Below are 25,452 nucleotides of genomic sequence, written 5' to 3' on the forward strand. Positions count from 1 at the left end.
CATGCAAGACTAGAACAGAAACATCACTTAAACATAATAAGGTGGCATTTGTATATTTGTTTAGTTCAAGTTGTTTTCCAGCAGCAAGCACAGGAAAACACAGAGAGCTGTCAGTGCACTGTGTATGAATTAGCTGCTTTCCACACCAGCAAACCCTCCCAGCCACACAGTCTGTCTTCACACTGCTGGCAGGCACAAGCTAAAACCTGCAGAGCAGCTACAAATTGTCCAGTGTTCAAATGAAGGGAGGAAGATGAGACTCCTCAGAGGGCTGTGACGTCCCCAGGTCTCCCAAGTGGAGAACAGGCACTGGTGTCCATTACCTGACCTCCCAAGGAAAGGCCATGGATTACCCTCTTCTCCTGGCAGCCAAAAGCTGTCATTCCAGAGGTGTAAGTCATAGGCTTGCAAGCACAGGCATGGGGGACTGTTTAAATAAAACTCCTGATACCACAGCAATTAATAGGTCTGTTACTGAAATTTAGAGCAGGTCTGAGGAGCAAGGATCCTCACCAATTTGACACCTGTTTTGGGCAGCGCTTTCTGAAGAGCACACAGCTCCCCCAACAGATGTTCAGTAGGTAAGAGATGGGTGTTTGCTATCCTTGGGCAGACACAGAGGTGTGGGCAAGCAGCACATCCATTTTCAACAGTAGCATTATAACAACTTGCATGATAAACCATCTGATTCCAAGTTCCAGACAAACTGGGGATCTATGTAAAGCACTTCAATAAAATTGGCTCCTTAACAGGTACAGCACACTAGAAAGTGCATTTATGGCAGGATGAGAACAGGCTTACAGGGCTGAGGGGACATGCCAAGGGCTTTAGGCAGCCCTCTGAAAAGCCCAGCACAGTGACATTTACAAATCTGTGCTAACATGTAATTTCCAAAGGCCACAAAGCTTCCAAATTTTTTTTGTACGACACCGACAGCTACATGCCATTGACTCCCACTGACAAAACCGGACAGACAAAAGCTGGGAGTCAGGAACATCTCACAGCACTTGGGACAAGGCTCATAAACACCTCATTACAGCCCACTCCCTGCCAGGCTGGGAAAGGGGACACCAGTTATGTGTGGCAGCGACCAGAACAGGGGTAGTAGCAACGCTGGCACAGATGAGAAACTTCAAGGGCAGTGGAAAGAGGTCAAACTCTTCAACAGGACATTTTGACAGAGGCTGGTTTTCCTCTTGGTTCCAGCCCTACCCCAACTGAAGGCTCTGGCAGTGTGTCCCCCGAGGGAGGCAGAAGCATTAGTCAGCCTCCCCAGAGCAGCTCTGGCTACAGAAGATACAAGCAGTGACTAGGAAGCCAGGCAATCCATCCGTGTCTCATCCCAGCTCTGGCAGGGGTGACTAACTGGACTGCAGGGCTGCAGAACGCCACTGAGTGAGCCAGTTAAAAGGGAACGGGCTCTGGGGACACGGCAGCGAGGGGGAGATGCAAGGGGATGCTCCTGGAGGATGCTCCCACACCAGCTCTCTGTGTACCCCTGGAGACAGAGCCCAGTTCCCAGCCTTCAGCCAGCTCGGGCCACTGCCCCTCCCTGACATTAAAATGCGAGGCCTGATGAACATCATCAGTGTGACTCCAGGCCCAGCTACGTCAACATAGACATTTCTTGGTCACGGGAAGGCTTCTAACAACCCTGCCACCCCTCCGAAAAACCCAGCATGTTAACTAGAATCATGCCTTCAACACTTCTCCTGCCTCACCACAGGAATATTCCAGGGTAAGTAATTGCTCACGACTGTGTGCGGTTGCTAATTTCTGGATATATAGAAGGGAGATATTCTCAAATGAAAGAATACAGCTTTTAGGGCTTCAGAACAATGAAAGGCAGGGTGAGTGCCTGAAGTGCAGAAACTAAAAGCTTTTTCCTTCAGAACAAGAGTAGAATCGAGTAATTGTCGTTTCCAGGGAGATGAGGAACTTCAGGGATCAGAGCTCAATCTGCAGTTAAATGGATTGGAAACAACTCCTTACCAGCTGCAGAAAAAACATGGATAGAATCACACAGGAAAATCAAAGAGAGCATTTTTTTCCTGGCACTGTGCACATGCCTCCACATTTAGGAATGATGGACTGATTATTTAGACGATCCAGGTTAAATATTCATGAATGCTAACGAAGTATTTCCTGTGCTATCCCTTTCCTCATACATCTCCCTCCCATTCACCTCCCTTCACAGCAAAACCTGACAGGTATTTCAGTTTGCTCCTTTCAAAAGAGAAACCTAAAAATTCCCTCCCACGCTCCCTAAGTGCAATTCTAAGCAGACCAGGGATGTGAAAAACACCTAAAATAAGATCTTAAGGCACTCTTTACAAGCTGGGAAGGCCCCTGCCCTTCCCCAGAGATGTTTCACAGGTGCCAAAACACGAGCAGCTCACGCTTCAGTGGGATGCCAGATTCTGAGCTTTCTCTCACGCAAAAAGCAAATCCCAGGAGCTGCAAAGGATTCTCCAAAATCGCCAATACCTTTGTGAGTGCTGTAGAGGGCTGCAAATGTCACCACGAAGAAGGTGGTGGAATATTTTCCAGCGTTAACCAGATGAAAGGCCCGTTTGTTATCACGGTAACGGCGCAGGCACTGGATGAATCGCAACCAAGCAGGGATGCACTGGACAACTGCTCTCACTCCGTAGGAGTAGCTGTTACAAATCTGATTATCTGCAAGAAAAACAGGAGTTAAAGCTGTTCAGACAGAGAGTTAGTAAGTTTAAGAACTTCTAGTGTCTTCTTGTCTGCAATATCACTTTATGGCAGCAATTCCCCATCAACACCGGGTACGGAGGCACACAAACAGCAAGAAACTCAAAGTACCCTGAAGCATAATATTCCGTCTTGGAGGTATTCAGGTGACACCACATCAATAAAACATCCAGACAGATCACCCTCTAACTCCCTCAGTCCTGCCAGTATAACTAACATGCAGGATTAGAAATCATCTATTTTTAAACGTGCTCAGTGCTGCTGGCAGTACTGTGAATAATCAAATTAAGGATGGAATTACAAAAGGCCTTCAACATTGGATTTTTGTGCATAAATGGGAGAGCACTTAGAAACTCTGCAGGACAGCTCTAAAAGGCTACTTTGCCCAAGATGTCCTTGACCTGGTTTTCTTGTGCATTGTAATAGGAAAAAACGTATTTCAGTATGGGACTGGGCTTGGCATTTCTCGCTTTGTTTTTTAAAAAGCGAAGCCAAGGCACAGTCTGGTGTCAAAAACTGGGATGAGAAGCAACTGCACCACCATGCCATTGTGTCCCCCCCCTCCATGTTTGAAAGCCTTATTTTCATTGAGGTAATAGCCAGGAATCCCTCAGCTTTTCCTAGAACCCCCCAAGATCTCCATATTCTTCTGCTGTCTGACTCAGCACATCTAAACCAAACACCCCCCTGCCTAACATTCATTTGTTTCTTATTCACGCTAAGGGAGACACGTTATTAGCTGATATTTATCCCAAAACACTGTGTGATCATTCCACTGCTCAGATTGGAAGAGGACAAACTGTTATGCACACAGTTGCTTTATGTATTTTAACTTTATTTTTAATAAGTAAATATTTAGCTACTCGCAACACTGTCTTTTAAAATGAAGGGAAATATCAGACAGATTGGAAGAACAAAGTGAACACTGATGCTTATTGAAGCATACAGCAAATTCTCTCAGCAAGTGTCAAAGCCATCAGACAATACGATTTGCCAGCAGTCACTGCTTAAAACAGAAAGTCAACAGCCCCACCCGTGAGGAGACAGGTAATGTTTTGCCACCAGGAAGGCCAAAGTCAAAATTCACATTCCAGCTCTGTGCTCCTTCTGGCTAGAAAAGAAGAGAAGACAGAGCATGGACAACCCTGGCAGCACAGCATCAACTCAAAGTGAATAAGAGGTGGCACTAAGGAGCTTCTCCATCCTCTCTTGCTTCAGGGTACTGCGATGGAGCCCGTAAGAACCGTAGCCGTAAGGCTACGGCACAGAAAACTGTGCTTAACAAGCTCAGGACTCTCATGATGAGCAACAGGAAGAGGCTAAAGGCAAATACATGGTTAAGCTACTGTGAAATAAAGCAACAATGCCAGGAAAATGGATTTCTCTTTCCAATCAGGAGCGCTGTGTCTAAATTCTTTGATGGATATACACGTCGGGCCGAATGACTGGATTAGGAAATGAACACTGATGTGAAATTCCATTTCTCTGGATGGAATGAAGAAAGGGGAGAATCTCCCTAATGCCATGTTTACAAGAAACGCCAATTATTTTAGTTTCCTGTACCATTAATAACCCTCTTAAAACAGACAAATAGGAAGTAGCCTGGCTCAGTGCTTTTCAGGTCATTTTGACCACATCACAGGGGTCATTGGCGTTACTCTACCTGTATCTGCCAGAAGTCCAGCATTGTCCTCCCACTGGACCTCAAAGCTGTAGAAGCAGATCATGTATTCCAAATCCATAAGTATCACAACCAGGCTGTTGAGCTGATCAGCCAGCCAGAAATCTGCGAAGCCTACCTTGTGGAAGGGAGCAGTGAACACTCGAAACTGTCAGGAAAAACAGAGCAGGAATAATTCATGGCTGTGTCAAAGGCATCCAAATGCAGTGGACGGACATCACAGAACTGAACAAATATGGAAATAACAGAAACGCTTGAAGACTTATTGCTGACCCTTTGCTCCTCCTGACAAAAAAGGATAACTGTCTCCTCACTATTAGTACAAAGGACACGCCTGCTTTCCTCCTCCTGCATGCATCTATTCCTGGGTCCCCCCAGCCTTTTGTTTTTTATTGGCAGAACAGCCCAGTTTCCTCAAACCAAGCTCTTTCCCAGAAACTCCCAGGCTCCATTTAAGAGGTCTACACAGCTCCATTTCTCTCCTTGCCCCTCACTTTGATCAGCACTTTCCTTCAGGCACTTACATCGTGTCTATTGACATCTTCCACACTTACCTTCCCCCTCACACTTAATGTCAGCTGGATTTAGACCTTCAGCACAGCCATTAGTCTGGTCATGCCTTGGTTTCCTTAACTCACGAGTTGTTCTTTGGTGTTAGAAGTTGAGAAAGTGAGGATTGTTACTGGGTCTGCCAATGCCTCCAAGCAGGAAAAGGGTTAAAGAAAGGGCAGAGAAAATCCTATTGCCTGTCAATTGGACTCCACCTCAATCCCAGTCCACTTTCCCTCTAAGCCTGAACAGCAGTTTTGCTGCTTCCAAAGCAGACAGTTTTCTGCTCCATTACCTTTGATTACCCCTCTCCCTACCCGGTTAGTTATAGTTACTAATGGCCAATTTCTCACAGAGACGGCACCAGCGCCATCCGGTCATTCTGGGATTTATGAGCCTTTAAATTAATGAAAGCACAGGCTAACACTGATCTTTTATACTGCTCTCCTTACTACCCTGAAGGGTGCACAGCTCCAGACACCCAGGAAAGGACTGACACATTCCCATCAGCCTGTAATGCAGACTTAAGGCTCTGCTCCTAAACTTTCAAATAGGGGACTGAGAGCTAGTGGGATAAAGCAGATATGGATCTTGACCCAGAAGGCTCCGTGCTCATGCTGGATGGCACCTATTCCCAAGGGTCAAACAGGGCCAGCCTTTAGGGAGGACTGTCTTCAAGGGTGCCCAGCTGCACAACAGCTTCTGCAGAGGTCAAAGACCATGCCAGCCTTCCCTTATCTTTCCTCCCTTTTCCCAACACTCCCTGATACTATCTTTATCTGGTTCATCACAGACCATTGTTTTGTCCCCGAACAAAACTAGCTAAGCAACTGCAATGTGAAAATAGCTTTACAGACAGATCTCCCCGAAAAAAAAAAAAAGAAAAGAAGAAATAATAATATTCTTGTTGTTACTTAGTTTAGGGAGAGGTACTTCAGCACTGCCAGGTGACAGCATAAAACTAATAAGAGAGTAAAAGTTTTCCACCTAAAGGTTACAGCTGAGGAGGAGTGAACAGATAGATCCAGGACATATCTGGCACTGGCATCCGAGTCACCTGTCCTCCAGGACCCGAGCTGCCATCTGACCCCTCCCAGTGCCATGTGCCAGGCACTGTGGCTTCTGGCTGCTGCTCAGGCACAGCTGGGGCTGCAGCCCAGATCCCAGGATGTGCTGGTGGTGGAGGTACCACAGCCACCTCCTCACTTCCCGGCCGAGAAGCGTCTGCAACATCCCCCAGGCAAGGACAAAGGCAGAGAATACCAGAAGCTGGAGTTGCACCTCAGTTTCAACAACCAGTTGCAATTCTCTCTCAACAATTCCACAACCTGAGCACAGACCTCCTGGTGCTGATCCCTGCACTTTTAATAGGTGCTGAGATGCCAGATATCTGAGCTGAGCTGAACACTTGCTAGCTTTTCACCTCTCACAGACAGGCTCCCTGCACTTGTGGCCACCCAGCTCCTGCAGAGAGCATGGGCACAGCGACACTGGGCCATTCCCTGTGCTCAGATCTGATTCCTCCCGGCGAGCTGCTCTCCCCAGCCCTCACAAGGGCACTCAGGGGCTTCTCATCTGGCAGCAAAGGCACAAAGAATGCTCACCTAAGCACACAGGCAAGAAAGAAGAGCCTCTCAGGGGAATTAGACTTTACTACAGGCTAAATAACTTTTTTCATTAGGAGGAAGATCAATTCTGATGTAAATCGCCATCCCTCAGGGATTAGCACAAGAGATCCCACCCTCAACAAGCAGTTGATGTTGATCACAGGTGCAGGCAGGAAGCCTCCCAGACCCATGAGGAAATGCTGCAGCACACTCAAGTAGGCCACTGATTTGGTTCCAGAAAACCTGGAGGTGCCAGTAATGCTCTGCTACACCTGATATGTCAGATTTTGTTTTGGCTGGAAATGAAACATACGAAGCATGTGAAGAAAAATGCTCACCAAACATAATTTTGTGTGAGCAGCACAGTTCTAAGACTTGTACTATTTAAACCTCCTTTCACCCAGAGAGCTGCTGGCTGCTGCATGGAGGAATAAAATACACCCAGCTGGTCAAGTACACACAGTAAAAGGTGCTCTTTTATGTGGTCTGGCCTCTTCTTTCCCCTTCCTCCTTCCACATAATGCACACGAGTACCATGTCATTTCCCACCATTAAGGAGATCTCGCATTTTGATTAAGCTTTTTTTCCCCAGGAGACCTTGGCACGAATTGGCCTCTGCACACTCAAGGTACTCAGTGAACCTTATGGGTCCCTTCCACCTCCAGGTATTCCATGATTCTGGTTTGATGGAGAGAGACTGTTCACAAGGGCACTTAGTGACAAGGGGGAACAGCTTAAAACTGATGGAGAGTAGGTGTAGATTAGATACTGGGAAGAAATTCTTCCCTGTGAGGGTGGTGAGGTCCTGGCACAGGGTGCCCAGAGAAGCTGTGGCTGCCCCATCCCTGGAAGTGTCCAAGGCCAGGCTGGATGGGGCTCAAAGCAACCTGGGATTGTGGAAGGTGCCCCTGCCTGTGGCAGGGGGGTTGGAACTCAATGATCTTTAAGATCCCTTCCAACTCAGGCCATTCCGTGATCCTACAACTCTGTCTCAGACTGCAGGGTAGTCTGGAGATCACTGGGACAGGGCAGGAGCTGCAAACAGCCTAACAGCTCTATGGAGATGGAGAATCTCACCCAGGCAAGATATTAAGGTAAATTAGCACAGATATTGCTTATGTGGTTAAAGCACATCCAGTGCTTCCCCTCACACCAGGGGACAGCAGTCAGGCTAATGAGGCTTGGGACTAAAGGTACCTCTGTGAGGGATGGCTGAGTGCTGGAAGGCACAAAGGAAGAAGCTGGAATAGCAGCAAGCCAGCAAATCAAATAACTGAGGTGAGCACACAGAGGTTAATGCACTGTGTGTATACCTGCACTCACCTCCTCAAAGCATGATGCTGTGTCTCATCTTTGCCGTGTTCCAGATGAAGTTAGTTCTTTAAATTGGCATTAAAATGATTCTATGAAGAAAACCAGCCAGCCAAACCCTCTTCTGCCCAAACCTCTCAGAGCAGTGCCAGCAAGGATAAGGTACCAGGGGAACCGACTTGATTAAAGCCAATTTAAAAGGGTGCACAGGGTGGGGATGAACATGTGAAACAGCCATTTGGGAAGAAACTCATGAGTCACCCAGCAAGTCTGAAAAGTGTTCTTTCAGAGCTCCCACCTATAACTGGGACACTGGAGCAGCACACATATTTACATTGAATTTACCAGACTTATCTTACAGGAAAATAAAGAGCTCGGTCTCAAATAATGAGTTTGTTTAAGAGCACAAACAGATTTGTTGGGAAAAAAGCCCCACCCATGAACATAATTTTATAAGCAGTAACTTTTTCAAAGGTTCTCCCTCTGTCAGTGAACCCTCTCAGCGTTGGCACTATCCCAGTCTGGGCTGAGGAGCACCCATGCAGCCTCACCTTAGAGCACTGCACCTCTAATCAAACTGTTCCATTGGGTTAAGGAATAAACAAGCAAGGATACTCAAGGGTTTCCAGACATGCAAAAGTTTGTAAGCAGCTGTCTGTAGGAAGGTTAACAAGTCAACTGGTACAGGAAGCAGAATATGCTTCTGCAAACCCATCCTCAAAAACTATCTCCAGTCAACACCTGATCAGGTCTGCTCTAAAAATCACAGTGGTATAAGCATCCCCCAGCATCCCCTTCCTGTGGGTTAGTGACACTTGTATACACTTCACAGCTACTGCTCAGCCACAGCATTAAAAAAAAGTTATTTATTTAAAGCAGGTTTGACGCTTACCAATAGTTTGAGCAGCCAGAAACGGGACTTGTAATATAAGGTTTTGGTAGGGTTGATGAGAAAAAGCAACATGAAGCCGTACAAGATGAGTGGGTTCACCTGCATAGGGATGTAGGTGAATTTACCATATATACATGCCAGCAGGCTCAGGCACCACAAAACGCCCAGGAAACCAGCAATCTGCAGGAAAAAAACCACAGACACCTAATGAAAACACAGCCCCAAAACCTACAATGTATTCTCATTAGAAGAAAAGGGAGAGCAGTGCTCAATCCTGTAATCTAATCAGACTTCAGCAACTTCCTCTTCTAATTGTATTAGGAGTCCTTGCCAGGAAACAGCACAGGATTTCTCCTGCTGATCTGCAGCACGGCTCAGCCACTCCTCCAATCCCTCCTGCTCACCTCAAAGAGATGTTGATGGGACAAGTTGCTGCGGGGATTGAGTTCGAAGATGAGGACGTGGTTGACTCCAGCCTGTCTCCAGCCGTACGTGTTGATACCCAGGAGAAAGAGGAATTCTATCAGGAGAAAGCCACCTCGATAGATTCTCACCAGTGGCCACACATTTGGTCCATCTATAAAAGCCACACCTGGCAAGGACAGAAACAGGAAGGACTTTAGGGATAGCAGAGGCCGTGTCACAGAGCTAGGCTTTATCCTGGTTCTCGGATGGTTGGATGTACCCTGAGAAAACGGGGTACACATGTACGCAACTGCCTATTCCAGCGAGTGGAGGACTTTTTGCCTAGCCTGTCAGAGGATTTAGGAGTATTCTGGGGAAAATTCCCTTTCCAGCTGCTGTAATCGAGTCATTAGCAGCGTCCCTGCCTCACACTACAGGCACAAGGGACAGCGCCAGCATAAATCTGACTAGAGACACTTAAATATTCTGGTTTAATAGAGATGAAATCCCAACAGACAGATACACAAACACTTCAGCTTCCCCACAAAACCAAAAGGAACCATTTACAGCGTTTAAAACAATGCTAAACCCACCTAATCACCCAACTCAGTACAATTGCAATGCAATACATATTCATAGCCAGCCATACAACACCCAGCCCCACCCAAGGAGAAACTCCAGCACAGGGCAGCAGCGCTGGAAAGCCTGTTGCTTCCTTTGTTCAGGCTTCGGGGCTTTGGAAACAAAAGTGCTTCATTTCAAACGATGAACAGCCTCGTACAGCACCAGCTTTCTCCAACATAAACCTCTTTGCAAAGGGCTGTCTCCCCTGGTCACTAGACACAGGCTTTATGAGAAAATACAGTTATTCAACCCTCAATTTTAGGTTCATTGAGAGTTTCTCACCCGCATGCTTTTTAAGAGGGATAAAAGAAAGAACATGCACTTTACAGAACTGAAGCTGAGAATTTATTCCCACAGACCTGCCTAAATTACAGACTCCAGTTTTTCAAACTTTTTTTTCAGAGAAAGCAAATCCATAGGGAATTTCATGTGTTCAGCATCTATACTTTATACCACATAATGTATGGAGAAAAAGCTGTGCAAGGAACAATGGCTCCAGAACTGTTGCTTTGAATTTAAAGCTTAGACTCTTGGATTTAGGCAAAACAGAGTCAGCTTTTGGACAGAAATGACACACCCCCCAAAGAAGCTGAAAGAAATGAGTCTCAAGTGTGGAATTGTAAGAGCAGATTTTCAAATTTTTACCTGAAAACTAAGGGAAATCACAAAATGGGTACAGCTGGAAGGAACCACAGTGGGCCATCTGGTCAAAACTCCAAACAGGGCAGAGTAGCCCCAAAAACACTGACTGAGAAGTGAAAATATCCCTGGTGACAAGTTCAGTGGTAGCCTAACTCTCAAACAAGAGCAGGTCCGCAGCAAGGGCCTGAGATTTTGCATGAAACCTTGCAGGTTCCTGGTTAATAAAGCAAATGCACATTTCTGTGAAATTCCAACCTCACACACTAGCTTGGCACCTAGGGAGGACCATGCAGAAACAGTGAAGCCTCAAAATTTGCCCTCTTGAGGGTGACACCCTCCTGGGACCCACCTGCAGCTTTGCAGCCTTGAACAGACCCCAAGTGATGATGAACTCACCTCTGTAAAATGCTGCTGCTCTAGTTTTCAAATCAGGCAGTAGAGAACTGTGTTACTGACAGAAGCCATGCTCTGATGCTGTTCCACAAATTCTCCACACTAAACACTAAAATCCTCTCTCAGCTGATCAAATCACAGAAACAATTTGGGAAAAGCAGCGGAGAGGGTAGCAGAGTATGACCCAATTAAAAACAAACACTTTGCACCTGGAATCCAGGTTTTTTGCCCAATATCTGCAGTAGTGTTCAGCCATCAGATCATGCCTGCTGATACAACACACCTATTACCCACACTGCGTTATTACCACTCCTGCTTTGGAGATATAATCATTTTTATGAATTCCTTCTCACAACTGCGTCACTTTTTCATTCTTAGCACCAAGAGGGAAAGCAAACACAACTTCAATCATATTTGCATCTCACACAGAGATCAAACATTTAAGTAGCAGAAACGATGAATAAAGAGCAGTTTCTACACATTAAACAGCCCCTTCATGCAGATGGGTCAACTTCATGCCTCTACCATGGGAAGACCAAATGGGAAGCTCTGCAAAGAGCTCCTCAAACAGAGGCATTTTATCCCAAGAGATGGCTGGATCCAATTACAGAAACATCCGATTAAAAATTCTTTTAAGTCATAAAAACACAGACATGGGCTTTCCCTAATGCAAGAGCTCCTAAGTTGATTTGTTAAGCCTTTTCCTTTGTACTGCTTAAGCAAGTTACAACACTGCAGAAATCACACACACAATTAGTAAAGCCGCTTGTGATTAAGCTCTGTGTCTGGATCTGCAGCACTAACGTGGCTCCAGCTCTAATCAGGGGCCAAACTCAGAGGGCACAAAGCAGAATAAAGCCAGGGCCTGAGAGATGCAATCGTTTATTGTAGCTTTTAAACAATCTTGCCGACCTCTGCCAATAAGAAAAAGTCAATTAATTCAATTAATTCAATTAACAGACTCCAGGCATTGAAATCCTAGGAATTTCCACATGAATTCCCGATTTCCACCCCGAGTGGCATGTGGTCACATGGCTCTGCATCTGGTAGTCTTCTCTTCGGGGAGTCAATGCCATGCAAAGCTCAAGTCCTACAAGCACCTGTCTCAAGGTGGGCATGGGCTGTGTGTTCACAGAACGATAACAAAAATCTCTTTTTACACATAGATATTGCACCCTCAGAATATCCCTCCAAAAATAAGGAGGAAACCAGGAGAAAAGGATTTTTGTGTTCAAAATTCACATATATATATATATAACATGAGAAAAGCCACAACCTACAGCTGAGCAGAACGAGTAATTCACACCAATGTGATACGACTGATTTAAGCCAGAACATCCAGGTCCAGGCCCTCCCTAAGAGATGAGAATACACCCAAAGCGAGGCATGGCAGGATACCCACCTGAAAGTATGACAGTGACGTTCAGTGCAATGAACAACCCGCAGAACAATCCAACCCTGAATGTAGTCCAGGCTGGTACAGGCTGTGAACAGAGTCATGGCAGAACTAAGGTGAGGTAAACAGGTTATCAGCAAAGTCAGATTAGTTTGCAGAGCAAATTTAAAATCAGAAATACAAGGTCTTGATCCCTGATTGCACTCGTGCTCTTGAAGTGTGGTTTTTTAAACTGAAAATTGCCACGTTGAAACAGAGCTTGGGCATCTCAGTGCCTCCTGAAAAATATTCCAGACCACACAAACAATAAGCATATGCTTTTCTTAGCATAAATTTCCTTTCACCATTTATCTCCTCCCTTCATTACCTTGTCTGCATGCATTAGGAGTGGTAACCTATTTCCAAACCTTCCAGAACTAAAGCAGATTATGTGGCCATGCCCCATGCACGCTCACACCAATTATTTCCACTGTTTTGTTCAGATGTTGAATCTGATTTGGCAGCTTGACAAGTTGGACAAGCAGCTTCGCTCCACAACCCTTGTCTCTTACCTGAGCTGCTCCTAAGGGTGGAACACGCAAACGTTTCATTGCCTTCTGTCTGTCTCCATCTTCCAACTCGTTGGTCACCACTTCCTAAGGAGACAAAGACACACACCTCTGAAGTCCATCTGAATGATAAGCATGTGGTAATGCACTAAAACCAAAAATAAAGGTTGGTTTCCATGTTACAGGTGAGCCCTGGCCCAGTATTCTTTTAATACAAAGACATGAAAAGCTCACCATTCTGCACCAAGTTCCTACACAGCAGAGGTTAAGGCTGCATGAGGCTTTTCCAAGGGAACAGTTACCAGCTGAAGAGAGCATACCCAAATTATGTAAGCAGTGCCAGAAATCAGTGGCACTTCACAGTCAATTAGTAGCCATCTTGGTGGTAAATACAAGATAAAGAGAGGGCAAAACACTATAGAAATTACAGTGTCATAGAATAGTTTGGGCTGGAAGGGACCTAAAGATCTTGTTCCAACCCCCCGCCACGGGTAAGGGCACCTTCCACTAGAACAGATTTGCTGAGAACTCCACCCAGCCTGGGCTTGAACACTTCCAGAAACCAGCAGTGACCGAAATCCCACTTTTTGCTAGCTAGAAGAGGAGCAGTGCCCAGGCCAGCCTCTTCACCTCTGTTTCGGAGATAAGCTGGTTGATCTTCTTGCAGGTGTAGAAGGGAGCCACCTCCACCTCGGCCACCCTCCACTCCGCCCCCCGCGCTGTCTCCAGGTTCTTGTCATGCTTCTTCAGGATCTTGCGGAAGCCGGTGAAGTTCAGGTTCTGCAGACAAGGGAAAAGACACGCAAGGGAAAAGGTATTTAACCCCAGCCATTTCCCAGGAAAGAGAAATGGTCCTCTTGCCAGTGCTAGCAGGAAAGGAATCATTCACAAGGACCAAAATGATTGCATCTATTGTCAGGAAGTTTCTGAGTTATTACTTTATCATAAGTAATACATAATCCTTGCAAATAAAATGAAATACATGGGACTCAAGGGCATAAAAAGGAAGCTACCTAAACCTTTTTATTCCCTGAGGAGCCAGACCTCTTCCACCTTCCTCCTCTATGCAAGAAGTGACCTGACACTACCTTGAAGACAAGTAACCCTTAAGGGGGTTTCCCTTCTGAAAAATCAGAGCTCCTGACTTCTTTAAACTTTACACTGGTTTCAAAATAAGTTCTCCAGTTACACTCATTATAGAAAGGAAATCTTTGTATGAAAGTTGTCAGTGCTGCAGATTAAGTCCAGACAAGTGCATCCCCACAGCAACATTTTTTTTTCCACGGAGTAGGTTGCACAATGACTGCCAAACCAGCTTAGGCCTGCAGATGTGGGAGATGTAACTCTCCAGTCTGCAGAGACTAGCACACAGTGCTTAAAACAAGAATCAGCTGCTGATTTCCAAGCTGTAATGACCCCTGATTCAACACCCGTGCACAGCACCTGAGACAGGCGAAGCTCATCACAGGGCAGCAACTGCTGTGGCGCGATGTATTTGCAATCCTGCATTTCACTGTGCAGGGAGTGCCACTTAAAAAACTCAATAACTCATTCAAGCAACAGCAGAAACACAGAGTGACCATGGCAAGACTCACTTCTGAAAAAAGCTTAGAGAGCAACTTGGAAAGAAATCCAGAGAAAACAGCAAAATCCAATGCCCTGGGGAGAGGCACCAACTACTCACCAAAATTATTTTCAATGTAATTATGCTTAGAGTGATTTAATGCCAGACCTCTCCCATATAGGTGGGAAATGAGGCTGGGGAGACAGGAGCAGGAAGCCAAAGCATTAATGACCTGCCTTATTGCAGACAAGAGACTTTAATTACTTTCTGTTGGAAAAGACAGCATTCCACCCCAGAGAGCAGCGATTTCACATGAAAAACTGCAACAAAAGGATGATTTTGGTCAGAGATCTTTCTGTGGCTTGAACTAACATCCCTTCATCTGCCATGGGTGCAATCCCAGCCTAGCTCTGGGGTGCCTTGGCTGGATGGGATACGTTTGTACCAGGCACCCTAAAACCTCTCCAGCGGCATTTCACCCTCTGGCTGCAAAAATTCTGCAGCCCCAAAGTGCACGATAAAAGCACTGTTGGTCACTGTGGTGCTTCTCACAAGGAACAGGCAGTGATGGGACTGGGGAACACAACAAACAGCATTTATGCAGTCTGATATTTTGCTATTCTTGCTGCTTTTGTTTGGCAAGGGGCCTTCTCCAAGCCTGACCTCCATTTCTGCTGCATTTTGTGGAAAAAACCCCCCTCACAAACAACAAACAGTGCAACTTAGGCAATAATATAATGCAACATCAAGCAGAATCAAACAGTGGACTCAAAAATCTTTGCTCATATATATCAGGAAATGCACCAGCAAGGCAATTTAATAAAACTGGTTCAGCCTCTATTATTCACCCAATAAATGCACTGCATTTATATATACAGAATAAGTAACTAAATATTACATGCTTAATTTCTCAGCATTTGTTTGTCCTAAAACACAGTATTTCAGATAAATTGATTTTTTATGTATGTACACACTCTAGAATAATACATTGCTGTTATCAACAAATTAATTCTATCAGAAGTTTGATCATTGATAAGTTAAACATGTAAGAGCTGCCCTGGAGGCTGCTTATAGTTTCACTTGACGTTTGGTTTGTGCACCTCAGGAGTGAATGCATGAAACCTGTGCTCTTGTTCAGCCCTAAGAGGCTGAGGAATCTGCTTCAGGTGGATTTTCCTTCCTCAGTAACCCAACTCAAGGCGTCAGCATTTCATCAAAGCCAGTTTGATATTTATATTGCTGCTATTGACTTCACTTTATCTCCTACATGAAGGGCTCGGCTGCATCATCCTCCCACCAGGTTATTGTTTTTTCTTCTCTCCAAAACTACAAGAGCTTGAATATTCCTTGTTGTTATATTTCAAGCTCAAGAGTGATTAACAACAGTAGCACTCTGGGATTTAGTTTTACATCTGTTTTCACGCTTGTGTTCCTTGTCCTCAACTTCAGGACCAATTTGAAGGAATTTTTCTCATTCTCTCCCTGGAGTTATGTTGCAGAAAGCAGCTCTGCTGCCTCTATGAACTGTGAAAGCCATCAAAACCAGATGGGGTTTAGATCAATATTTAGTAGACTTACAGTGGGGGTCTGGACTCATGGTAGCAAAAAGCAAAAATATCAGTGTGCAACACGCCTTTTTTCACTGAGGAACAGCAGAAAAAGATTTCCCAAAGGAATGGCCAACGTCATCCCCTATTTAAATTCTTCATCAAGCCTCAGAATTGATTTTTTGTAACTAAAAGTATAGCTGTCTTCTTTTTAAAAAGAAAACAAATGCAAGTGAAGAAATCACAGCAGGTGATGCTGCTTCACTCCATTCCTAAAAAGATACAGATACTCCACCTTTCCCAAGAATTTGAACTAGGAACTATCACTAATGGTTAAAGAGGTTTATTAAGAAACCCCTCGTTTCCAGACATATGCTCAAAGATAACATCACTGAGGAGAGGTACAAATACTCAGAGATTTGGGAGAATAAGTTTTGTCCATACAGCAGAGTGGTATTTAATTTATTCTTACTGTGGATTTTGTTTAGTAAAATTCACCAGTAAAGATTTGGCAAAGATCTGAATACAGACGTAGTCAATATAAGCTCCAACATTCTTATTTAACAAGCTAAAAACCCTCAGAGTAAAACATTCAAAAGCATTTCAGAGCATTTAACTCCAGAAGAGGTAGCCCAGCCAAAAAGATATTACCAGTTCCAGATTTTTATTTCAAAATTTTTGGAACAAGATCAGCATCCGCAATATTTACCAGGCCAAAAATCCAAGTACAACTAAAGATTCATTTGTTTTCATACCTCAAGGCAAATGAGCCTGTATCCTGCAGAAATCAAAATATTTTTTTTAAATTGATGTTTTAGCAAGAAATTCTGATACAGCAAGGTCACAGCCACTACCATGGTAACGCCAAGAGGAAACAGTACTTTAGGATTTCAAGTTTCATGACAACTATTAGATAAAAGAGCTTCTTCCCCAGCCTGCCCACTCCAGCCCTGCATAGAACAACACTCTACAGAAGGAAGAGGTCCTGCCTGGACAAAGGTGCTGGGGTCAGCCAGCCCAGGAAAGGAAGAAGGAAAGTCCTTCTGCAGGGCAGCTTAGCACTTCTAGCTCAATAAAAAGCAACCAGACGTACACTGCTAGCTGCCTGGTGCCTGCCTTTTCTTTAGAAGTGTTTAGGGGCCCCCCAAAAAAGGAAGAAATAAATGAAAAGCGGAGTGAGGCAACTCAAGGGCACACAAGGACAGGGCTGTGCGAAAGCACCGCTCCTCGCAGGTACCTGATAGTTCTGCAGCAGGATGAGGCTGAGGTAGAGCTCGCTGAAGGCCAGTTTCAGGTCTCTGATGTTCCTGTGCTGGACTCGCTCCTCGTGGGACAGGTGGAAGACGGGCTTTCTGCGCCGCTGCAGCGTGGAGGCCCCGCTGGCCTCCTTCTGCGCGTCCAAGGTGGACTGCAGCTCGGTCCGGAGCGTCGTGAACCTGCGCTGCGCCTCCGCCAGCTTCTCTGTGGGCAGGGAGAGGGGACAGTCACGTGGGAGGGTCACAGACGGCCCACCAAGCCCTAAAAGCACTGCACCTATTCCTCAAATAACGTGCCAGCGAATGGCCTTCCCCCATCCCGCGTTACACTCAACAGCTCTGCGCATTTCTCTTTTCACAGAATAGAATCTCAGACTGGTTTGGGTTGGAAGGGACCTTAATGATCATCGAGTTCCAGCCCCTGACATGGGCAGGGACACCTCCCTGTCCAACCTAGCCTTGGGCACTTCCAGGGATGGGGCAGCCACAGCTTCTCTGAGCACCCTGTGCCAGGGCCTCCCCACCCTCAAAATAAAGATTTTTTTCCCTACTATTTAATTCAAACCTGCCCTCTGTCAGTTTGAATCCATTCCCCCTTGGTCTTGTCCCTCCATCCCTTGTCCCAAGTCCCTCTCCAGCTCTCTTGGAGCCCCTTCAGGCACCTGAAGGGGCTCTGAGCTCTCCCTGGAGCCTTCTCTTCTCCAGGTGAACACCCCCAGCTCTCTCAGCCTGTCTCTAAGCAGAGGTGCTCCAGCCCTCTGGACCCACTCTAATGGGCCCATGTCCTTCTCATGCTGTGAGCCCTGGACCTGAATGCAGAACTCCAGATGTGGTCTCACAAGGGCAGAGGAGAGGAGGAAGCTCTTCTCATTAAACCTACGTAAAACACACAAGTTCTCAAGTAAAAAAAATAAACGAATATGGTCAAAATCAAGGGGCTGTCCCTTCAGCAGAGCCTAAATCAGCATTAGCTGGGAACTGAGACCTCTCAGCTTCCATCCCAGCTTTGATTCCTAGAGGATGCTCAGTCCAGCACCACGCAAACGCCTGTTAGGGACGGAAGAGGCCCAGCCTGTGCCTGGGGACTGCAAACCAGCACAAGGACAGCGGGGCAGGCGTCCCCACACTGGCTGCAGGCAGCAGGCAGACAGGGGCTCATCCAAATGCCAAAGCACTGACCACACGGCTACTCAGAGTGCCAACGAAGGGCTGCTCCTCCTTCCCAAATAAATCAAGTGCACAAGAGGCATTAGGGGAAAACCCTGTTAGACAATATTATGAGACATGACAGTGAGTAAGCAAAGCGTTTTTCAGATCTGTGCACCCGCTAGTGACTACATGTTTACTGCCTTTTCATGTGACACTAGAGAAATCAAAGAAGATAAACCCCACACTTCAAACGCAACACTGAATTTTGTTGCTTGGAGAGCAGCACGGCCCCTCTGCCAAGCTCCTGGTGACAGACAAACACAGCTCTGCTTTGATCAGGAGTTACAACACTGCTGGCTGCTGTACATGATCCACTGTAATAATTTATCCCTCTTTTCCTCACTTTAGCAGCATTGCCTCGTTATTTACTGGTTAAAGAGGCCGTCAGCCTGCACTTAAATGTCATTTTGATGTGTTTTTAGAACAAGTCTGTCTCTCCTCCTCACACCTCAAATATGAAGAAGGTGTTCCTTTAAACACGCTGCTTTATGTACTCTCAGAAAATAATATTTTTGGCTAAATAACAATCTTTTAAAGCTAAAATCAGCATAGTTAAGACTGTTATCATTCTCTTTGTTCTGTACAACTGGTTCCTTCCAGGCTTTTTTTCCCCTGCTAAGCTTCAGTCACAGCTTTGGCATCTCTGGTGATAAGCAGGGTCACAGACCACGGGTGTTGGTGTTGGCCAGGAAGATGCTGACCAAGCTCACAGCGTTGGAGCTGGAGCCACCTCCACCCAGCAGGCCACCCAGCACTGCACCAGAAACCACAGAGTCACAAGGTCCCTCTACTACACAAAGCTCTGCCCAGCAGCCTCCTGGATACCAATTTAATTATCTTCATTAGTATCTTACATAACGACTCACTGATAATTCTCAACTGCTCCCCGCTCAGATGTAAGATTTACTCTTCCTTTGTCTTACTCAATTCTGCTTAATTTTAAGAGCAAAACTACTCCATAAATAATTTTATAGTGCTCTGCATAACGTATTTGCCAGAAGCAGAATGCCTTTCCAAACAGAAAATAGGGATCAATATAGGAAATAGAGTACAGAGGAGCCTGAAACTCTGACTTTCTTGCTTATAAACTTTAATAAAGGATGAAGATTTAAAATGCAGGAAAGGACAACTCCTCTCTGGCAGCTTCCAGAGCTGCAAGGACTCCACCAAACAGAGGCAATGCAGCCCACAGTGAGAATTGTCTGCCCCCAGCCTACAACCACATGATATTTATCACAACAAGATCAGGCTGCAAAAACAATAATCCCTCCCCACTACGGGAACTCCCTCGGGAAGAAGTAACAGATATCTGTTCGAATCAAAAGCCTTCATATAAATAAAGCTCACACTCTCTATGCTGAAAACATGTATTGAACCATCCGTGATACACTGAGATTTTTTTTTAGATCAAATCAGTAGATATGGAAGAGTTTAAACTTTTATTTTCAATTGAAAGCACTGTTCCATTGTCCCTGTGTCCAGAAAAATCTTAAAATCCATCAGCCTAATACAATATTTAAAGAAAATACAATGTCTTGAAATATTTATGACTGCAGCTATCCATAACAAATGCCACTCCTGAGAAACAGCCATCCTGTCACCACCTTCTCCCTCCTGCTCTGACTCCAGTTATTCTGTCCACAAATCATTTCATCTTAATAAAGTATGATTTTTTTACCATCCAGACTCAATGCAGAAGCAAAACAAAACAAAACAAAACGTGTGCTGCTGTTCTAAAACCCCCCTAGGGAATTGCCCAGGGAAACAGGAAAGCAGAATAGAAATTAATTTCTCAGTTTGCAGCATACTCCAAAATAATTGAAAATTCATATACGACTATCACTAATTTAGCACTATCCACACTAATTTACCACTCTGAAAAGTGACTTTAAAAATATGTCACTCAAGAGAGTTAGGAAAAAACCTTAGAAACTGGAACCTCTCTTGTTGTGTTGCAGCACTTTGCATGATCTGATGCCCGCTGAGCCCTCAGCTCAAGCGTAGTTTCATGGCAAAGACTAACAAGAAATCCAATAGAGGCAGACTTCAACAAAAGTGCTCGCCATAAAGCAGCAGCTTTGCCCAAAAAATGCTGCTAGATCCTGGCTAAAAGCATCTAAAGAGTCATCACCTCAACTGTGCAGTTCCAAGTTGGTTTTTTACTTGGTTTTCTAAGTTTATACAGAAGTTCGCACATAAGGATGATGGAAAAAAGACTATTACACTGAGGAGCCAGTAAAACTTCCCTCCAGGTTCCAGCTTAGATGGGCATGGCCGTGGTCAGAGCCTGTTTCACCAGACAGGAGGTAATCCAACAGCCTGCACCTCCTGCCAGCTACCCAGCTCAGGGCATTTTAGGTAGGCCCTTTCAGCATTCCTTCCCTTCCCTACTTGTACACATTATGTTCAATATTTTGCTTCCCAGTTTAAAGCCAGGGTTTCCTACGAATAACAAAACCATTCCTAAATTAACCACGAAAGTCTTGCTGGCTACTGTTTAGCCAAATCCTGATGACGGTAATTTAAAATATAACAAACCTGCCATCTAGAAAGACAAACCAAAATTGACCACAGATAAAACTCCAGCACTTCAACAGCCGTTCCCCTGCTGGAGCCATCTGAAAATTTTACTGCAATTCTTTTTTCTTTCACTTGGGGACAGATCTTCTTGAGCATAGTCAAAAAAATTGCGAATTATTTATCAAATCTGATTTAGTTAATGGCAGTTTTCCTTTCCACTGAGCTGGGATAATGGTCTGGGGAATTAAGGCAGTGTTTGCTGGCAGCACACAGGGAAGGGCAAAGAAAGGCATTTTGCAGCAGTCACTCCAGCTCCGAGTGCTCCGTGGAGGAACTGGGGTGCGGGAGCAGCCCATCCCAAGCGGACGAGGGTGCTTGTGCTGTGGCAATCCTGGGTGATGCTCACTGAGGATCCCTCAGCCCAGGGAAAGACGTCGAGGAAACGAAGCAGAGATCAACAGAAAACTTGACTTTCTTGAAAATGAGCAGTATTCACGGTAGTAAAGACAGGGGTGTAATAAGCTGTATAATAAGCCTATAATAAATAGGATGTGCCAGGTCATAATCCAAGCCAACACATGCCCGGAGTTACAATAGGGTCCGACGCCACAAATTTCTGACACGAGCACGGATAGGAACCGCTGATGGAACATTTCTAGCTGTAGCTCAATGCTAATAACCCTAATAACAGGTTTCCATTCTATGGAAGTCACGTCACTCCTCCACAAATAAAAGACTTATTTTAATCTTATCGCAGGAGATTTTCAAATTGCATGTGTTCTCTCCTGGAACTTTTTGAAATGACAGCTAGCTGGGAAAAAAAACAACCCTACCCTACATTATTAATGCCATTTAAACAATGCTGGAATGGGTGTGTACATGCGGGTGCACGTGTGGCAGCAGGTCCTCATTAGGCAAAATTATAATCTGTATTGTGCATCTAAATTGACTGGACTTCCTGCACAGAGTCTAGCTCGCAGTGCACAGGATCTGGTGCGGCTCAGAAAGGAAGTTTCTGAGCATAAAAACCTCAGGTCTGGGGTAGAAACACAAAATCTCCCTGGGAAACAACACAGAGCACTGCTCTGAGTTAGGTACGTATGGACTGCGTGCAGAAAAATGCCAAGGAAGTGTAAAACCCAGCTGATCTAATAAAAAAGTATCAATTCTACCTAAAAACTGCCTCTTGTCCTGACACTCACACTGCTCCAGGGAGCTGGGAGTGCAGGCACAGCCAGCCCAAAGGAGATTTACTTCCCTAGATGGAAGCTGAACTGAGGGAAGCTGCCATGCTCAGCCACTGCATCAATCATGCTTTCAGCTATCCTCAAGTTCACAACCAGATCCTGGCTGGCAGTAAAACAGCCAGCAATAAAGTCATCACCCAATGGTTATGAAAATATTTTGCACAATTCAGCCATGTCTTTGTTACCAGATTAAAATCAGAACTAGAAAAGGCTCCCATATTGTGCTGCAAATCCTGTTTATAGCCCTAAGTTAATAAATCAACATGTTAAGAGGAAGTATAGAAGCCAATGCATTGCTGTATCTACACTTAAATGCTTTTCTAGGTGAAACCCCACTTCAAACCTCACCAAAAGAGGCTGAAAATCATCTGAAGAGTAATGGCAGGAGGAGCCAGAGCACACCGAGCCTTTTGTAGCAATTTTACAGGGTCAATTTCCAACTAACCTGTTCTAAAGTTGTTTTCAAAACACAGGATGGGAAGGCAACTTCCTCAGAGAAAACAACAAACAACAGCACTTGATATATGACACCAAGAAATCCCCACTCCTACCATCACCACGTTTTTACTCGAAATACAGAGCCCACAGCAGTTGCTGCTGGCGGGTGTACTCCAGAAAGATACAGGAGTTTCAGGAAGAGTTCAGTGTTTAAAAACTTGTTGGACCCCTCAAGATGACCAAGCTACCATACACAGCCATGAGAGCTATTCCTGCAGAAGCTCAGGAAACACCAGCTGGGAAGCTCAGCACACCTAAAACATGCCCAGGAGGTTGTCAGCACGGATAAGCTGAAAGACTTGTGCCCTTTAGTTTTAAGAGCATCTCCATAAAGTTCAGCAGGATACTTTGAAAGTTCAAAGAAATGAAATCACCTGCCACTCATTCTCCCTCCACCCAAATACCAGGGTTTAGCTCCACATCTGTGACTAAACCAGAGCAGTTTTCCAAACAAACCCGCCCTCTAATTACCTGATGGTAGACCTGCACCACCACTGTGATTATCCTGAAAGTTTGGGACCTTCAGGCCCTTTTTCTGTTGTTGAATTTTCCACAAATACACACAAATAAGCACCTTACCTGAATAGAAAATGTTGATTTTGGCAAGTTCTTTCTCACAGGTTTGGAAGAATTTCTCTTCAAACGTGGCAAAACATCTTTTCACCGTGTCCTCATCTGTGTCTACGAAACAAAATAGAAAACCAAAGAAGTTGTAACAGAAGGACACAGGAGCACCTTTACAAGTGGCTGCCATGGAAATAGTTCTTCAGCATAAATCCACCATCTTTGTCATGCACAGAAAGGAGAACAACCAAGCCCAAAGGGCTCGAGGGGCACATCTTTGCTTGTACAAGGCATTGCACCAAGACAGAGAGGGACACACTCGTATCAGCAGTAACAGCACCCTGACCAAAGTTCCCATCACCTTTTTGGATCCTTCAAGTGCCATTCCAGGTCTCACGAGCTTCATTTTCGCTTCCTAACCCAGCTTGTGTTTGAAGACCAAAGCTGACCAGAAGCGCTCACTCCAGCTTAGCAAACATTTGTATTCAGAAGGAAAGCACCAGATTTTTATCTTCCAGGGGACTCACTGACTTCAGGCACCATTCCCACCTTCTCGTCAGGGTAATCCTTCAAAAACAAACCCAGCATCACAGCAAACTAAAATCCATACAGAAATCCATACAGAAAACTGTGTGGGAGCTTCCCTGCTGGAAAAGAAAAACTTTCTCTCATAAGCAAAGCTGAAAGGAAAAGGCCTAATTATATTGATTGTGATCAGATCCACAACTCTCCTTCGCCCCACTGCTCTGGGACAGTTTTAATTCTTTTGCAAGAACTACATACAATTCCATAATTAAAGTCAAAACCTGAAATTAAAGCAGCAATTTGGTCACCTTGTTGTTATAAAAAATACTGTGCAGAATCTCAAAGACAGAATGCATTTTCTAGTAATTAAGAAATTCGTTTAATGAGTAAAAAAAAAAAAAAAAAAAAAAAATCAAGACAGGCTATAATTACCAATTTCAGTCCTGTCAAAAACCAAATGTTCCTAATGCTGAAGCAAAGCAGACTCTTCATACCCTCCCATAGTTACAGCCCCTGAATCTTCACACACTCTCACGGATTGCAAGGGTTAGTGTTAAAACAAACAGGAAAATTAAGACTTTATTATGGTCTCAATAACGTTCAGAAATAGACCACAGAACCACGGAGTTGCTTACGGTTGGATTAAGATGACTGAAGCCAGTCACTAACCCAGCACTGCCAAGCCCACCACTAAACCATGTCCCCAGGTGACACATCCACATGTTTTTTGAACACTTCCAGGGGTGCTGATTCTACCAGATTCAAACAGACGTTGAAATACACGCTGTCAAATTGAGAAGACAAATGACTGCACAGAAGTTTTGTTCACATATTGGACTGTCACAACCAAGGAATCTTTTTCTTTTGGGATTAATTTCTAGGTAAAACCAACGTCAAGAGAATATTTAAATACCAAATTTCAACATATAGGTTTTTCTGATGTTTTTTGTTTGTACTCTGATATTAAGCACCACAAACCTACGCACACTTCAGCACCATTTTTAAGAGATGCTATGGAAAGAGTAAAGAACACAACCCAAAACTGCAGTGCAGGGGCAACCCTAGAAGAAGTCTGTCTTCTTTTGGAGTTTGATGATACTTTAAGGAGTAAACAGAGAGAAAATAACCAGTTCTGCACAGATGCCTGGTGTTTACAACTCCACCACCCAAGGGCTTGTAGAGAAGAATTCTCAAGGGCTCCAAAGCTTGTTCCAAACTCCCAAGTTTTGGCTCCCAGGGTTCCTTTCTTAGCCAATCATTATACTTGCAGCTCTGCAGCTACTCCCGAGGATGAGGCTCCCTCCCTGGAGCAAACAAACCCTGGAATGACAGGGCTTGGGCTCCTCTTTGCTGACGGAGAACCGCAGCAGCCCCGAGGTGTCACTCCAACCCTGCTCGAGGGCTCTGGACCAAGAATGAGCATTCCCACTCCACAGAGAGCTCCCACACGGATCCCTCCTCGCGGGCAGCTGGAACGCCACAGGGACAGAAAATAACTCTGCTCCAGGGCTGCTGACTCCCAACTGCAGTCACAACATCCCACCCTGGGGCCCTCCCAGTAAGGCTGATCTGAACTTGCCTCCAAGACTTCTAAATCCTTCACCCAACAGCAAAGCACAAACAGGGGGTGAAGCGGCAGAAATTACTATGCAATACTTAAAATGCAGAGATTTTATTACTCACTAGCTGCCTGAAACTTTTCAGATAATAGTAATCAGGAGGTACCAAACCAGAGCTGACTCCTAAGGATGGG

The 25,452-nt window shown here is 45.0% G+C and overlaps 1 protein-coding gene across 1 annotated transcript in view; it reads right to left on the reverse strand.

Moving 5' to 3' along the window:
• Nucleotides 1-25,452, reverse strand: part of XPR1 (xenotropic and polytropic retrovirus receptor 1) — a 110,594-nt gene that overhangs the window by 18,286 nt on the left and 66,856 nt on the right. Inside the window, exons 3-11 of the mRNA XM_048313198.1 lie at nt 23,190-23,291; nt 17,118-17,341; nt 13,400-13,549; nt 12,773-12,856; nt 12,228-12,309; nt 9,166-9,353; nt 8,762-8,941; nt 4,385-4,550; nt 2,488-2,679 (exon numbers count right to left, since the gene is read on the reverse strand). Of these exons, the coding sequence (XP_048169155.1) occupies nt 2,488-2,679; nt 4,385-4,550; nt 8,762-8,941; nt 9,166-9,353; nt 12,228-12,309; nt 12,773-12,856; nt 13,400-13,549; nt 17,118-17,341; nt 23,190-23,291 (1,368 nt within the window). The remainder of the gene's footprint in view (nt 1-2,487; nt 2,680-4,384; nt 4,551-8,761; nt 8,942-9,165; nt 9,354-12,227; nt 12,310-12,772; nt 12,857-13,399; nt 13,550-17,117; nt 17,342-23,189; nt 23,292-25,452) is intronic.

Source organism: Corvus hawaiiensis, chromosome 9 (assembly GCF_020740725.1).
Source record: "Corvus hawaiiensis isolate bCorHaw1 chromosome 9, bCorHaw1.pri.cur, whole genome shotgun sequence".
NCBI classification, from domain to species: Eukaryota; Metazoa; Chordata; class Aves; order Passeriformes; family Corvidae; genus Corvus; species Corvus hawaiiensis.